We start from the raw sequence: 15,876 nt of genomic DNA, 5'->3' as shown, positions 1-15,876 counted from the left end.
TATTAAAAGCAGCATGGGAAAAGCAACAAATAACATACAAGGGAATCCCCATAAGGTTAACAGCTGATCTTTCAACAGAAACTCTGCAAGCCAGAAGGGAGTGGCAGCACATATTTGAAGTGAAGAAAGGGAAAAACTGACAACCAAGATTACTCTACCCAGCAAGGATCTCATTCAGATTCGACGGAGAAATTAAAACCTTTACAGACAAGCAAAAGTTAACACAATTCAGCACCACCAAACCAGCTTTACACCAAATGCTAAAGGAACTTCTCTAGGCAGGAAACAGAAGAGAAGGAAAAGACCTACATTAACAAACCCAAAACAATTAAGAAAATGGTAAAAGGAACATACATACAGATAACTACCTTAAACGTAAATGGATTAAATGCTCCAACCAAAAGACATAGACTGGCTGAATGGATACAAAAACAAGACCGTATATATGCTGTCTACAAGAGACCCACTTCAGACCTAGGGACACATACAGACTGAAAGTGAAGGGATGGAAAAAGATATTCCATGCAAATGGAAACCAAAAGAAAGCTGGAGTAACAATTCTCATATCAGACAAAACAGACTTTAAAATAAAGACTATTACAAGAGACAAAGACGACACTACATAATGATCGAGGGATCAATCCAAGAAGAAGATATAACAATTGTAAATATTTATGCACCCAAGATAGGAACATCTCAATACATAAGGCAAATGTTAACAGCCATAAAAGGGGAAATCGACAGTAACACAATCATAGTAGGAGACTCTAACACCCCACTTTCACCAATGGACAGATCATCCAAAATGAAAATCAATAAGGAAACACAAGCTTTAAATGATACATTAAACAAGATGGACTTAATTGATATTTATAGGACATTCCATTCAAAAACAACAGAATACACTTTCTTCTCAAGTGCTCATGGAACATAATCCAGGATAGATCATATCTTGGGCCACAAATCAAGCCCTGGTAAATTTGAGAAAACTGAAATCGTATCAAGTATCTTTTCCAACCACAACGCTATGAGGCCACAACAGTGAGAGGCCTGCGTACCGCAAAAAAAAAACCAAAAAACACAAGGAGACATCATTTCATACCTGTGAGAATTGACTATTATCAAAAAGAAAAGAAATAAGTGTTGGAAAGGATGTGGAGAAAAGAGAACACTTGTATACTGCTGATGGGAATGTAAATTGGTATAGCCACTATGGAAAACAGTACGGAGGTTCCCCAAAAAATAAAAAACAGAACTACCATACAATCCAGTAATTCACTTATGAATACTTATCTCAAGATAATGAAAACACTAATTCCAAAAGGTATATGCACCCTAATGTCCATGGCAGCATTATTTACAGTAGCTAAGATATGGAAGCAACCTAAGTGCCCATTAACAGATGAATGGATAAAGATGTGGCGCATATATATATATATATATATATATATATATATATATATATATATATGAATGAATGAAGTGGAATATTGCTCAGCCATAGAAAGAATGAAATCTTGCCATTTATGACAACATGAATGAACCTAAAAGGATATTACCCTAAGTGAAATAGACAGAGAAAGACAAGTACCGTATGATCTCACTTATATGTAGGATCTAAAAAACAAAAGAAATATAACAAAACAGAAATAGACTCTTAGATACAGAGAATAAACTACTGCTTGCCAGAGGGAAGGGTGGTAGCGGAGGAGTGAAATAAGTGAAGGGGATTAAGAGGTACAAACTTCCAGTTATAAAATAAATAAGTCATGGGGATGTAATTATAACAAAGAGAATATAGTCAATAATATTTTAATAAGTTTGTACGGTGACAGACAGTAACGACTTATAGTGGTGATCATTTTGTGATACATAAAAATATCAAATCATTATGCTGCAACCTGAAACTAATATATTTTAAGTCAATTATACTTCAAAATTAATGAAATGGTAATAAGCTTCTCTAGAATAAGTATTATATACTTCCATCTTCCTCTTCACTCCAGTACAACTACTTAGTCTACTTACTCGAGGCCCTAAAATAATTTATTTCTCTATCCCATTAAAATTAAATAGGTTTTGGGACTTCCCTGGTGGCAGAGGAGCTAAGAATCTACCTGCCAATACAGGGGACATGGGTTCAATCCCTGGTCTGGGAAGATCTCACATGCCACGGAGCAACTAAGCCAGTGCACCACAACTACTAAGCCTGCACTCTAGAGCCCACGAGCCACAACTACTGAGCCTACACACCACAAATACTGAAGCCCGCACACGCTAGAGCCCATGTGCTGCAACTACTGAAGCCCGTGTGCCTAGAGCCCATGCTCTGCAACAAGAGAAACCACCGCAATGAGAAGCCCACGCACCGCAACAAAGAGTAGCCCCCACTCACTGCAACTAGAGAAAGCCTGTGTGCAGCAACAAAGACCCAACACAGACACACACACACACACACAAATTAAGTAGGTTTTTTCTTTTGTATAGTTACATCCAGATGTATTATACAAATCAAAACAAGACCACTAATATATTACCAGTTAACTAGTAGACAACCATATTCAAAAGAATATGATTCAAAGATAGTTCAAATATTAAGTTATCTACTTCTCCACTTATGAACTAGTAACTAGACACATCAGGATGCCAATGAGAAACCCAAGGGATATCTTCCCAAAGTGGATGTTCACTGTATTCAACTCTACAAAACTAGGTAGGCTTTCAGACAGCCAAGGAAGAGTTTTGGTTGATTCTAGTTCTGAGACCAGCAGGATAAACAGGCAATTAAAGGGGTCGGGGGTGGCCATAAAATGTAGTATATATCCATATAATGGAATATTATTCTTAAAAAGTCTTAAAAAGGAATTAAGTAACGATACACGCTAAAACGTAGATGAACCTTATGCTAAGCGAAAGAAGCCAGTCACAAAAGACCATATATTATATGATTTCAAATTCCAGAATAGGCAAATCCATAGAGACAGAAAGCAGATTAGTGGGTACTAAGGGCTGAGGGAAAGCCAGGAACCATGAGTGCTAACAGGTATGGTGTTTCTTTTTGGAATGATGGTGTTCTAGAATTTGATGGTGATGATAGTCATACAACTTTATGAATATACTAAAAACCACTGAATTGTATACTCTAAAATGGTGGATTTTATGGTATGGAAATTACATTTTTTTAAAGGGGCAGGAAGTGTCATTCAAAGTCTATTCCTTAACATAAGCATCGGAAAATTGCATCTCAATTTAACAGTAACCTATTTTTTTAAAGTAAAAGTCAGGAAGTTAAGGGAACAAAAAAGAAAATCTCAACACTTAGTAAATGTTTGTTGAATAAATGAATGAATATTCAGTGAAGAGTTTTAAAGCAATAATAAAAATTAAACCAGAGTAACCCTGAAGTTATTAAAAAATCAGATGAGAGTACAAATCATAAATGCTATATTTTCATTAAAGTTTCCTCACCTTCTCTTCCTCAGGTTATTCACAGTAGAAAGAATAGGCACATGATTGCTAAGCTTTAGTTACATTCCCTCCCTTGCCTCAACACTTGAGCAAAATCATGTACCACCTACTAAGGCTGTTAGGCTAAGGCAAAGACTAGCCGATACTAACCAAAGCAGTTTCTCTTTTTCTTGGGACACATAGCTAGACTATATATCCCAGCCTCTGTAAGTGAGCTTCTAACTGAGTTATATAGCCAATGAAGTAGAAGTGAAAGCTATGTGTGCTACTCCTAGGCCTGGCCCAATAAAAACCTTCCACACACAATCCTCCATTCTCTTTCCCCTTCCTCCAACTCAATGTAGGTATGACAAACTCAGAGCAAAGTTGGAAAGGGCCTGTGTCTCCAAAGGAGCCACCCATGTATCAGAAACATCCAATTTAAATTTCACATAGGGAGGAAATTCCCTGGCGGTCCAGTGGTTAAGATTCAGCGTTTTCAGTGTTGTGGCCTGGGTTCAATCCCTGGTTTGGGAAGTAAGATCCTACAAGCCCCGCGCAGTGCAGCCAATCAATCAATCAATCAATATAAAGAAAGTAAGAAGTTTCACATGAACAAGAAATAACATAACATCTGAATCATTATATATGTCTTTTGCAGCTTGTTTGCTACAGCAACTAGAGTTACCTTAACTCATACATTAGCTTGTAAACACACATTAAAAACCTTCTAAAAGGCATTCTAAATTATCAAAGGCGTGTCACTTCATGGTGCTTAAGAATAGTTTATATCTTTGTTATTCTGGATGATTTTCTGAATGTTGTTTTGGCCATTATTTTCTCCAACCTAACATCTCCAGCAAGTATCTTGACAGAAATTATCTATGTCTTCCCACATTTCATGTTTTCTTTATCTGTACTGTGATTCTGAATATTAGTATTATATTTTTAGGTATATGAGTTAACCACCAAGATCATATAAAACAAATTCAGAACCTCTCACTCTTTTCTTAAAATACTTACATCAGTACAACAACACAGTCAATGGACTCAAGTTTTCTCAAGGCCTAAGTCACATGAGATGGTATAGTGTTTAACTGAAAAGTACCTTTAAATGCTGGGAAGAGCCTTATCTTCAAAGTCCTGTATGCCACCCAGTAATCAGTCAGGGGAAAAGAAAGAGAAGTAGAAGGGAAGGGAAAGTTGGGAAAGGAAGGCCCACCAGGGCAAAGATGGTAGACATCCCCCAAAACCTCAAGTATCATAAAGTTAACCTATACCTATACTGTTGTATTATATCTGAAATGTTTAAACAAGAAAAGATCGTTTCTTGTTTAATAGTTCCCATGTGAACCCAAACCTCAAAATGATCTCAGGAAAAATCCTCAAATCATATGATTTTACTCAAACTAGCTACAACCTGAGATTAACTTGAAATAAACAAGATTCTGCTCATCCTTCCTATTCCCAAACAACAGATAATCTGCCAATTTTTTTAAGCTGCTAATATTCTAGGGAGAAAAAAAAATCAAACAAATCAAGGCATTGAAAACAATAAGGGGGTGGGGGAAAGATAAAAGAAGAATCAAAAGACTAATTCAAAATGTTCCCCTTATAATAGCTAATGAAGATACTTCAGCCTCATTTCAGATGCTCTTTCTTTCCATTCATCTTTCCAAAGAGCAAGAGGATATGATTAAGGCAGGAAGAGCCACCTGCTCTACCTGCTCAAAATCAGAGCTTACCTCCTTAGATTGATGGCCTTTGCCAAGTTTGGAACACCTTCCATCTCTGTTGTCTTCTGCCCCATCAGACTGCTGATAGGCCTATGGGGGGAAGAAAGAGAAACAGACCTTCTAGAATGCCATATCCAACTCGTTATTTGCCTTCTCAAAAGGAATCATCAGTTCTTACTAATCGAGGAAGGCAGATAATCCAACTGTTACTTGGCCTCAGAAGATTGACATTGGTCTTCCAGAAGCTTTCCTTAAACAAGTTAGCATCAAACGTCTCAACAGGTAAGCAAGAATCAAGTGCTCACTTAAGAGCAAATAAATCACAGACACAACCACATCAAAACAGCAATAAAAACCTCTGCTCTGCCAACTAAGTCCTTCACCATGTCCCTAAACTTAAAAAGATTTTTCAGACAGACATTATATGCCACCTAAAGTCTATGTAGGGAGAGTCCATGCTTTCCCTCAGCACATATTCCCATGTATCACCTTCACGGTCAAGAAATACTTCCTCATGATCAACCAAAAACAACAAATTCATTTTCTCTGATTTAATCTCCCAAATTTACAAAAAAACCACTTGGTATCTTCCTTACTCATTCCTTTGTTTGAAGAATAACCAAATCACTCATGTTTATTCTGTTCTCTAAGCTAAATCACCATCAATACTCTAACTCTTACTCATAAAATTAATTTTCCATGAAACCTTTAGTTCTAGATATTAATTATGAACTACAACCTTAAGTTTCTTAGTAAACAACAGTAGACTTCAGAAATGAACAGTCCAAATACAGATAATAAAACATAAAACAGGTCTGAAGACCACATAGATATTACCTAATGAAGCAGAAGTAATAAAATGTTAGTGTTTGCATAAATTATCTTGTGCCCAATTATCTGCTTTCCCTCTCATACACAAGCTCTTTAAAAAAAAATCCTTGGGCTTCCCTGGTGGCACAGTGGTTAAGAATCTGCCTGCCAATGCAGGGGACACGGGTTCGAGCCCTGGTCCGGAAAGATCCCACATGGTGCGGAGCAACTAAGCTCTGCCCCACAACTACTGAGCCTGCACTCTACAGCCCATAAGCCACAACTACTGAGCCCACGTGCCACAACTACTGAAGCTCACGTGCCTAGAGCCCATGCTCCGCAACAAAAGAAGCCACCGCAATGAGAAGCCCGCGCACTGCAAGGAAGAGTAGCCCCCACTCACAGCAACTAGAGAAAGCCCGCACGCAACAACAAAGACGCAATGCAGCCAAAAAAAAAAAAAAACCTTACATAAAGTTTATTAAATATATAGATATTCTTAATATCGCAAAGATATTAGATTCAAGTTAAATGAACTAAAAAACTAACTTTCTATATAACAAATTTTATTTTTGTAACTTTTTAAAATAAGGAGATATAAATCTGAATCTCCTCAAGCTGCTTTAATAAGTATGCTTTCAACAAAAATATAAATCATCAGTTGTCTACTTTCATCATTCTAAAAATAATGTAGAAAGGGACTGCCTCTTGACACGATAAAATTAAAATGAAAGAAGTAACCTATTACAGTATTATGGAAATTCTGAGAGTATTAACATTCTTTGCCAATTGCAAAGTACAGTAAAGGAGTTAATAAAGCTTTTTATTTGCCTGAAGGTATTTTTTAAAATAACTTAAAAAATAGTGACAGAAAATATTTAGGCCCTCTCAACTGTTAACTTTGGTGTGAAGCTACACCTGTTAACTGAAAAAGATTATTTTTCTTCTGTGTTGTGAAAATTCTCAATTTATCAATAACATCACTAACACAGCCCTTGCTTATAAATAACTCCCAAATCTGAAGTATGTTTTAAGCCATTTATTCCTTTAAAATTAAAAACATGTTTATGATTATACTACCTTCCCATTATTTTCCATTATTTTCTAATGGTGCGCTAATTCTTATGACCAAAAAGGAGAGTTTTCCATCTAATAACGTGTTTCAAGGTAAAGGCTTGAAGGTATTTTATTAGACTAAAATCTATACTAAGTTTAAAAAGCAAATGAATGTTATATGGGAGATGGGAAGTGTAGAAAGGTCAGAGTATAAAACTCTAGCACAAATGTCTTCAGGTGTCAAAAATATTTTTCCATTTAACTTATTTATTTATTTATTTGGCTGCGTTGGGTCTTCATTGCTGCTTGCAGGCTTTCTCTAGTTGCAGCGAGCGGGGGCTACTCTTCGTTGCAGTGCTCAGGCTTCTCACTGTGGTGGCTTCTCTTGCTGCAGAGCACGGGCTCTAGGCGCACGGGCTTCCGTAGTTGTGGCTCGTGGGCTCCAGAGCACAGGCTCAGTATTTGTGACACATGGGCTTAGTTGCTCCGTGGCATGTGGCATCTTCCCGGACCAAGGCTCGAACCCGTGTCCCCTGCATTGGCAGGAGGATTCTTAACCACTGAGCCACTAGGGAAGTCCCCATTTAATTTTTAAAAATGGATTTTCATTCAAAGGAAGAAAGGGCAGATTCAGAGATTATTTAAGTAGCTTAAAATCACTGCCATCTAAATCTTGCCATCTTCTCCACAATTCAAGGAAAAGGTCATCTCTTATAAACTCAAGTAGCTTGAGGGCAACAGAATTTTCCCAAGAGAAAATCAAATAGATAATAAACGGTTTTCTACATCAGCTCTGGGTGTTAATATGTTGTAAATAATGATGCAAATTCATAAGTTATGATAAATAATGTGGAATTTGCTACTAATTCTTCCTTCCCCAATTCTGTTCATATAAAAAATGACCAAACACTACTAAATACCAAGAACCACTACAATGTTCATATTCCTTGCCCTACTTCTGTAACTATATCCTAAGAAAATTACCGAAAGAGGGCAATCTACAGGTGTGAAAAAATATTCACTGTAATATGATTCACTACACTGGAAAAAATGTCCAACCAACCAACCAACAGAAATTTTTTGAGTTTTTAAAAAACTTCGCCTATATTTATTTTTACCAATTCATTCATTCCTTAATTCCACAAAGGATTTGAGATAGTTTACAAGAACATATCTTAGCAATTCACTATATATGTATAAAATGTGGAACAGGAAAAAAACAATTTAAATATGCCACCCAAGTAAGGCCCAAACCAGTTGTTATGGTTGTACTTCAAAATTTGTTCTGAGTTTCTGAGTAGCCAAGTTAAAAAAACAAAGTAGCCATTAAATAATTCTCATTAGAGAAAAGGAGAAAGCACACACAGTTCCTCAGGGAAAACAAGAATTGTTAATAGACGGCATAGCTTCTGGATGATGGGTGTTGACACATTTAAAAAATAAAGATTATACAATAAGGAAAACACTTATGATAATGTTAAAGGAAAGATGCAAAATTATATATACACTCTGCAGTGATATAAAAGCATGGTACATATGGAAAAGACAAGACGGTCATACACATAACCTTTTTCCCCACAAAACTATGATTTCTTTGACTGTAATGACCACATCATATTCTTCTGTGCCAAAACCATGCCTAGAGGCTGAATGCTAGGCAGACAGTAGTAGTTTTTTTATTTTTAACAGATTAAAATGTCTGTATTTACTTAAGATAGTATTTGGCTTACAAGAATAGAAATAATCAGTATATAACAGAAATAATGAATATAAAAAGTATTTTCTGATGAAGAACTCATTGCTGCCACACTATGAATGGCCAGGTTGACTGCTTACACCTTACATAGCTGAAAAGCACTAAGGGCCTCAATCCACAACTTCCTTATTCCACTCCACATATATTTCAGATTCTTCCTTAAGGCGTACAAGATGTTAACTACCAAGAAGTATTACTATTATACCCAGATAAGGAACAATATGTGGCCTTTTAAAAATTGCTTTATTTATGTTGGAAAAGCCAAAATAATTCTTATGTAGTTCAAATTTTGAAAAGAGAGCAACCAGATATCTCCAAAATCAAACATGACCATAAAATTATAATAAATTTTTTATATCATCAAAAATTTAAAAATCATACCACAACAACCTGATAGATTCCATATCATTAAAAGCTGTCAAGTGTGTTCTTTAATTCAGTTCCTATTTCTTGACTTTTCTTGCTTCTCAAATAGCAAGTAACTACAACCAAAATTTCCCCTTTTGACATAAGAAGTAGTCCCAAAGCAGAACTTGGACTTTCATTGTGGCTACTTCTTAAAAGGGATATGTGCCCTAAAACACATCAATCAGAAATGACAGTCTTTTAAAGTTAAAGACTCTAACACATTTATAAAAACAAACATGGAAATTGGACGATATTGTTATCATACGGCACTCAAAAAATAGTACTAAACACAAAAAACTGCACGCATCCTTCCTCTCTATAGGTATCATCATCAGTAATTTCTTTGGCCTTAAATGCTTATTTAAATACAGATGTTCAGAACACTAAAAAACACATTTAAAACATTTAAAAACTTAAAAAAAATGTTGGGTTACAATAAATCTAATAAAAATCACTATACAGTCTTAAAAAACCAAAATTACAATATTAAAGTCCAGATATTCTGTATCCTATTATACAAAAAAAGAATTAATATACTCTGACATACATCCATTTCAATATGTTTTCATCTTTTAAAAAAATATATTCCCAGTCCCGTTTTTCCAATAGGATAGGGCACTGATGATACTTAAAGATTACCTCCTACCGCCACCTTTTTAAAAAATAAAGGGGCTTTGATTCATATTGGAGATCTGGGGAAGGGAAAACTAAGGTGGTAAAATGAAAAAAGTCAACCTATTTCCACCCCACCCCCCCCAATTTTTTTCAGATGTTTAAAATGTGGTAAAATAAAGACTCAGAAGAAAAATTTTAGATATATTTAGATTTCATATTATATTCATTTAGAAAAAAATAGAAGAGCGAGGAAAACAATTAGATGGAAAAGAGAAAAAGATTCCAAGGTATCAAAGGAGAAGGGAGTAAGTTCCAAAGCATTATAGCCTTAGCTCATGGACCAAGAGACTATCAGCTTTGTGCATCTCAACGGTCAATTCTGATTAATCACAGTTTTAAGTTCTTTAACTGTTACTTAGACAACAAGATTTATTTCAAAATGGAATAGCAGGGGGAAAAACGGGGATAGCAGACATCCAGGGGGAGAAATTCTTGAGAGAATATTGTATTAATAACTAAAAAAAAGTTCTCATATCAAATATAGCTCAAGACCATATCCAATAGTTGGTGATTAATTTACTCATCCCTTCCACAGAGAATTATCAATTATTTTTAAATGACACCTTATTTTTTAAAAATTATCTTGAATTAAAAATAGGATACATGGTAATCAATACTTCTGAAAGAGAAATGAGAGAATGGACACCAAAGAACATGACAATTCCAAAAAAGGTAGGTATGACTCACTGGACTGGAAAACAATCTTAATTTAAAAAGCTACTATATCAAGTACAAGGTAATTCTTCCTTTAATATTTCCTATCATAGAAGCAGATTATTTAGTGCATCAAAAGATTCTAGAAAAGGAGTTCCTTTCTAAGTCAAAAGAAAATTTCCTTATCCAAAACTTGATACTCTTCAGAAGTCAAGAGGTAAACGTACTTGGTACAAGAATGAGGTTGGTTCTGTCAAAACTGCACCTTTAGTGTTTTGTTCTAAAACACTATAGTCCCTGATATGAAAACGCAATCAAGTTAGGATTCACTGTTAACAAAGGCAGGGTACAGCACTCTAGGTATCTACACGCCTAAAAGAACAAAGACATGACACATGGCTCATTCTGTCTCACTCTGGTGGCCTTCCATTACCAAATATCCATTGGCTCCCTTCCATGACATCTGCTTAATAGCCATTTGAGTTCTCCTTGAATTCTAGAATGCCTAAACTCCAGATTCCCAGTGATTCTAGGTTTTAGCTCTATTGGACTCTTCCAGAGTCCTAAAGGGAGCAGCCAGTTATCATACACACTCTAAGCCTGGTAGTGAAGGTTATCCTTCATGAATGCCAGTCCTTTTACAGCAGGTGTCACTATGTAACCTTCATGGGTGGTGTGGGAAGAGTAACTGCGGGCCATCTAGAAGTTTACAATCCTGGGAGGGAAAACTGGAGAGTGATCTGCCTGAATCAAACATGAAAATATGCCATAAAGTTTCTTTTTTGAATTTTGACTTAATTAGGTCCACTTTCATTAGACAAAAAGGGGAAGAAGTCCTTGGAATTTGAAACAATAACTATATTTGAATCAAGAATATATGAAATTATATTAAAAATGAAATGGTTCTGAAAAATGTCATTCTAGTCCCCTCAATGTCCTCGGTTTTCCATAGAAAGGAATGAAAAAGAATTCAGTAATTTTTTTATACATACTTCAAAGTTTCTCTTACATTTTTAAATTTCAAAGCAACACAGAAACCAATGGAACTTTGTGTAACTGATCAAAATTTGAAGAAATGATTCACATGTACACACCCCATCCTGCACGATGGATACAGCATAATGTTAACTACTATACAATGTAAGCTACAAACAAAAGCTGAGAGCTAAATTGAAGAAGAGAGTCCTATAGGTGTCTGACTTAGTCATTTCTGCAGACATGGGTACCACATGAAAATGTGAACAAAAAAGAATAAACCAAGCTCCCAGGTCTCACTTTTGAGGGTGGGGTGACAATTCCAAGCATATCTGGAACTGTACTCAAATGTCAGGATGAGTCATTCCACTCTTTAACATATTTTACTTACTCTGGTCAGCATAGTTTTTGGCCTTGAGTTCAAGTTGTCTTGTTTGAGATTCTAAAGATTCCACTCTGGTCTGTAAATCCTTTTTTTCCTGTTCTTGAGAGTCTTCAAATTCAATGAATTTCTAATAAAGAAGAAAAATACATTATTTTCATTAGATAAATGAAACATTTTTAACATTATAAACCCCTGCGTTTCTTGGTATCAAGAATCACAACTTGGCATTAACTACTCAAGAAGATCTCAGAATCATGAACTTAGGTTGATTTTTAGTTTCTCTATAAAAATTAAGGTTTACGGGACTTCTCTGGGGGTCCAGTGGTTGAGACTCCGTGCTTCCATTGCAGGGGACACGGGTTTGATCCCTGGTCAAGGGAACTAAGATCCCACATGCCACACAGCACGGCCAAAAAATTAAAAAAAAAAAAAAGTAATAATTAAGGTTTAAAATCTCCAAATATAGAAGGGAAAAGATGACAAAATAATATTTATGAAAGTGTTTCCACTTCATTATAACAGGCATTCCAAAGAAAATACATAGAGATTGGTTCAAGATGGTGGAGTAGAAGGACATGCTCTCACTCCCTCTCACAAGAACACCACAATCACAACTAACTGCTGAACAATCATCGACAGGAAGACACTGGAACTCACCAAAAAAGATACCCCACATCCAAAGACAAAGGAGAAGCCACAATGAGACGGTAGGAGGGGCACAATCACAGTAAAATCAAATCCCATAACTGCTGGGTGGGTGACTCACAGACTGGAGAACACTTAGACCACAGAAGTCCACCCACTGGAGTGAAGGTTCTGAGCCCCACGTCAGGCTTCCCAACCTGGGGGTCCGGCAACGGGAGGAGGAATTCCTAGAGAAACAGACTTTGAAGCCTAGTGGGATCTGATTGCAGGACTTCGACAGGACTGGGGGAAACAGAGACTCCACTCTTGGAGGGCACACACAAAGTAGTGTGTGCATCGAGACCCAAGGGAAGGAGCAGTGACCCCAGGGGAGACTGAACCAGACCTACCTGGTAGTGTTGGAGGGGCTCCTGCAGAGGCGGGGGGTGGCTGTGTGTCACCGTGAGGACAAGGACACTGGCAGCAGAAGTTCTGGGAAGTACTTCTTGGCGTGAGCCCTCCCAGAGTCTGCCCTTAGCCCCACCAAAGAGCCCGGGTATGCTCCAGTGTTGGGTCGCCTCAGGCCAAACAACCAACAGGGAGGGAACCCAGCCCCACCCATCAGCAAACAAGTGGATTAAGGTTTTACTGAGCTCTGCCCAGCAAAGCAACAGCCAGCTCTACCCACCACCACTCCCTCCCATCAGGAAACTTGCACAAGCCTCTTAGATAGCCTCATCCACTAGAGGGCAGACAGGAGAAGCAAGAAGAACTACAATCCTGAAGCCTGTGGAACAAAAACCACATTCACAGAAAGGTAGACAAGATGAAAAGGCAGAGGGCTATGTACCAGATGAAGGAACAAGATAAAACCCCAGAAAAACAACTAAATGAAGTGGAGATAGGCAACCTTCCAGAAAAAGAATTCAGAATAATGATAGTAAAGATGATCCAGGACCTTAGAAAATGAATGAAGGCAAAGATCGAGAAGATGCAAGAAATGTTTAACAAAGATCTAGAAGAATTAAAGAACAAACAAGCAGAGATGAACAACACAATAACTGAAATGAAAAATACACTAGAAGGAATCAATAGCAGAATAACTGAGGCAGAAGAACGGATAAGTGACCTGGAAGACAGAATGATAGAATTCACTGCTGCGGAACAGAATAAAGAAAAAAGAATGAAAAGAAATGAAGACAGCCTAAGAGACCTCTGGGACAACATTAAACGCAACAACATTCGCATTATAGGGGTCCCAGAAGGAGAAGAGAGAGAGAAAGGACCCGAGAAAATATTTGAAGAGATTATAGTCGAAAACTTCCCTAACATGGGAAAGGAAATAGCCACCCAGGAAATAGTCCAGGAAGTGCAGAGAGACCCATACAGGACAAACCCAAGGAGAAACACGTCGAGACACATAGTAATGAAATTGGCAAAAATTAAAGGCAAAGAAAAATTACTGAAACCAGCAAGGGAAAAACGACAAATAACATAAAGGGAACTCCCATAAGGTTAACAGCTGATTTCTCAGCAGAAACTCTACAAGCCAGAAGGGAGTGGCATGATATACTTAAAGTGATGAAAGGGAAGAAACTACAACCAAGATTACTCTACCAGGCAAGGATCTCATTCAGATTTGATGGAGAAATCAAAAGCTTTACAGACAAGCAAAAGCTAAGAGAATTCAGCACCACCAAACCAGCTCTACAACAAATGCTAAAGGAACTTCTCTAAGTGGGAAACACAGGAGAAGAAAAGGACCTACAAAAACAAACCCAGGGCCTCCCTGGTGGCGCAGTGGTTCAGAATCTGCCTGCCAATGCAGGGGACACGGGTTCGAGCCCTGGTCTGAGAAGATCCCACATGCCGCGGAGCAACTGGGCCCGTGAGCCACAATTACTGAGCCTGCGCGCCTGAAGCCTGTGCTCTGCAACAACAGAGGCCGCGATAGTGAGAGGCCTGCGCATCGCGATGAAGAGTGGCCCCCGCTTGCCACAACTAGAGAAAGCCCATGCACAGAAACGAAGACCCAACACAGCCATAAATAAATAAATAAATACATTAAAAAAAAAAAAACAAACCCAAAACAATTAAGAAAACGGTAATAGGAACATACATATCGATAATTACCTTAAATGTGAACGGATTAAATGCTTCAACCAAAAGACACAGGCTGGCTGAATGGATTCAAAAATAAGACCCATATATATGCTGTCTACAAGAGACCTATTTCAGACCTAGGGACACATTCAGACTGAAACTGAGGGGATGGAAAAAGATATTCCATGCAAATGGAAATAAAAAGAAAGCTGGGGCTTCCCTGGTGGCGCAGTGGTTGAGAGTCCGCCTGCTGATGCAGGGGACATGGGTTCGTGCCCCGGTCTGGGAAGATCCCATATGCCGTGGAGCGGCTAGGCCCGTGAGCCGTGGCCGCTGAACCTGCCCGTCTGGAGCCTGTGCTCCGCAACGGGAGAGGCCACAGCAGTGAGAGGCCCACATACCACAAAAAAAAAAAAAAAAACAAAAAAGAAAGCTGGAGTAGCAATACTCATATCAGATAAAATAGACTTTAAAATAAAGAATGTTACAAAAGACAAGGAAGGACACTACATAATGATCAAGGGATCAATCCAGGAAGAAGATATAACAATTATAAATATATATGCACCCAACACAGGAGCACCTCAATATATAAGGCAACTGCTAACGACTCTAAAAGAGGAAATCGACAATAACACAATAATAGTGGGGGACTTTTAACACCTCACTAACACCATTGGACAGATCACCCAAACAGAAAATTAAAAAGGAAACACAAGCTTTAAATGACACAATAGACCAGATACATTTAATTGATATTTATAGGACATTCCATCCAAAAAGAGCAGATTACACTTTCTTCTCAAGTGTGCATGGGACATTCTCTGGGATAGATCATATCTTGGGTCACAAATCAATTCAAAAAAACTGAAATCATATCAAGCATCTTTTCTGACCACAACGCTACGAGATTAGAAGTGAATTACAGGGAAAAAAAACGTAAAAAACACAAACACATGGAGGCTAAACAATACGTTACTAAATAACCAAGAGATCACTGAAGAAATCAAAGACGAAATCGAAAAATACCTAGAGACAAATGACAATGAAAACACGATGATCCAAAACCTATGGGATGCAGCAAAAGCAGTTCTAAGAGGGAAGTTTATGGCTATACAAGCCTACCTCACGAAACAAGAAACATCTCAAATAAACAATCTAACGTTATATCTAAAGGAACTAGAGAAAGAAGAACAAACAAAACCCAAAGTTAGAAGGAAAGAAATCATAAAGATCAGAGCAGATAT

The 15,876-nt window shown here is 37.4% G+C and overlaps 1 protein-coding gene across 9 annotated transcripts in view; it reads right to left on the bottom strand.

Moving 5' to 3' along the window:
- The window catches only part of SPAG9 (sperm associated antigen 9), a 142,788-nt gene that overhangs the window by 83,734 nt on the left and 43,178 nt on the right, over positions 1-15,876 (bottom strand). For 7 of the 9 annotated variants that reach the window (XM_067714780.1, XM_067714781.1, XM_067714786.1 and 4 more), the window contains exon 2: positions 11,909-12,029. In XM_067714780.1, coding sequence (XP_067570881.1) covers positions 11,909-12,029 — 121 coding nt within the window. Of the gene's footprint in view, positions 1-5,192; positions 5,246-11,908; positions 12,030-12,936; positions 13,119-15,876 lie in introns of those variants that run through there. The other 2 variants (XM_067714791.1, XM_067714789.1) reach the window with 2 other exon arrangements.

Source organism: Pseudorca crassidens, chromosome 19 (genome assembly GCF_039906515.1).
Source record: "Pseudorca crassidens isolate mPseCra1 chromosome 19, mPseCra1.hap1, whole genome shotgun sequence".
Taxonomy (NCBI): Eukaryota; Metazoa; Chordata; class Mammalia; order Artiodactyla; family Delphinidae; genus Pseudorca; species Pseudorca crassidens.
The sequence above is the reverse complement of the archived record's forward strand: the minus strand, read 5'-3'. Positions and strand labels throughout refer to the sequence as shown.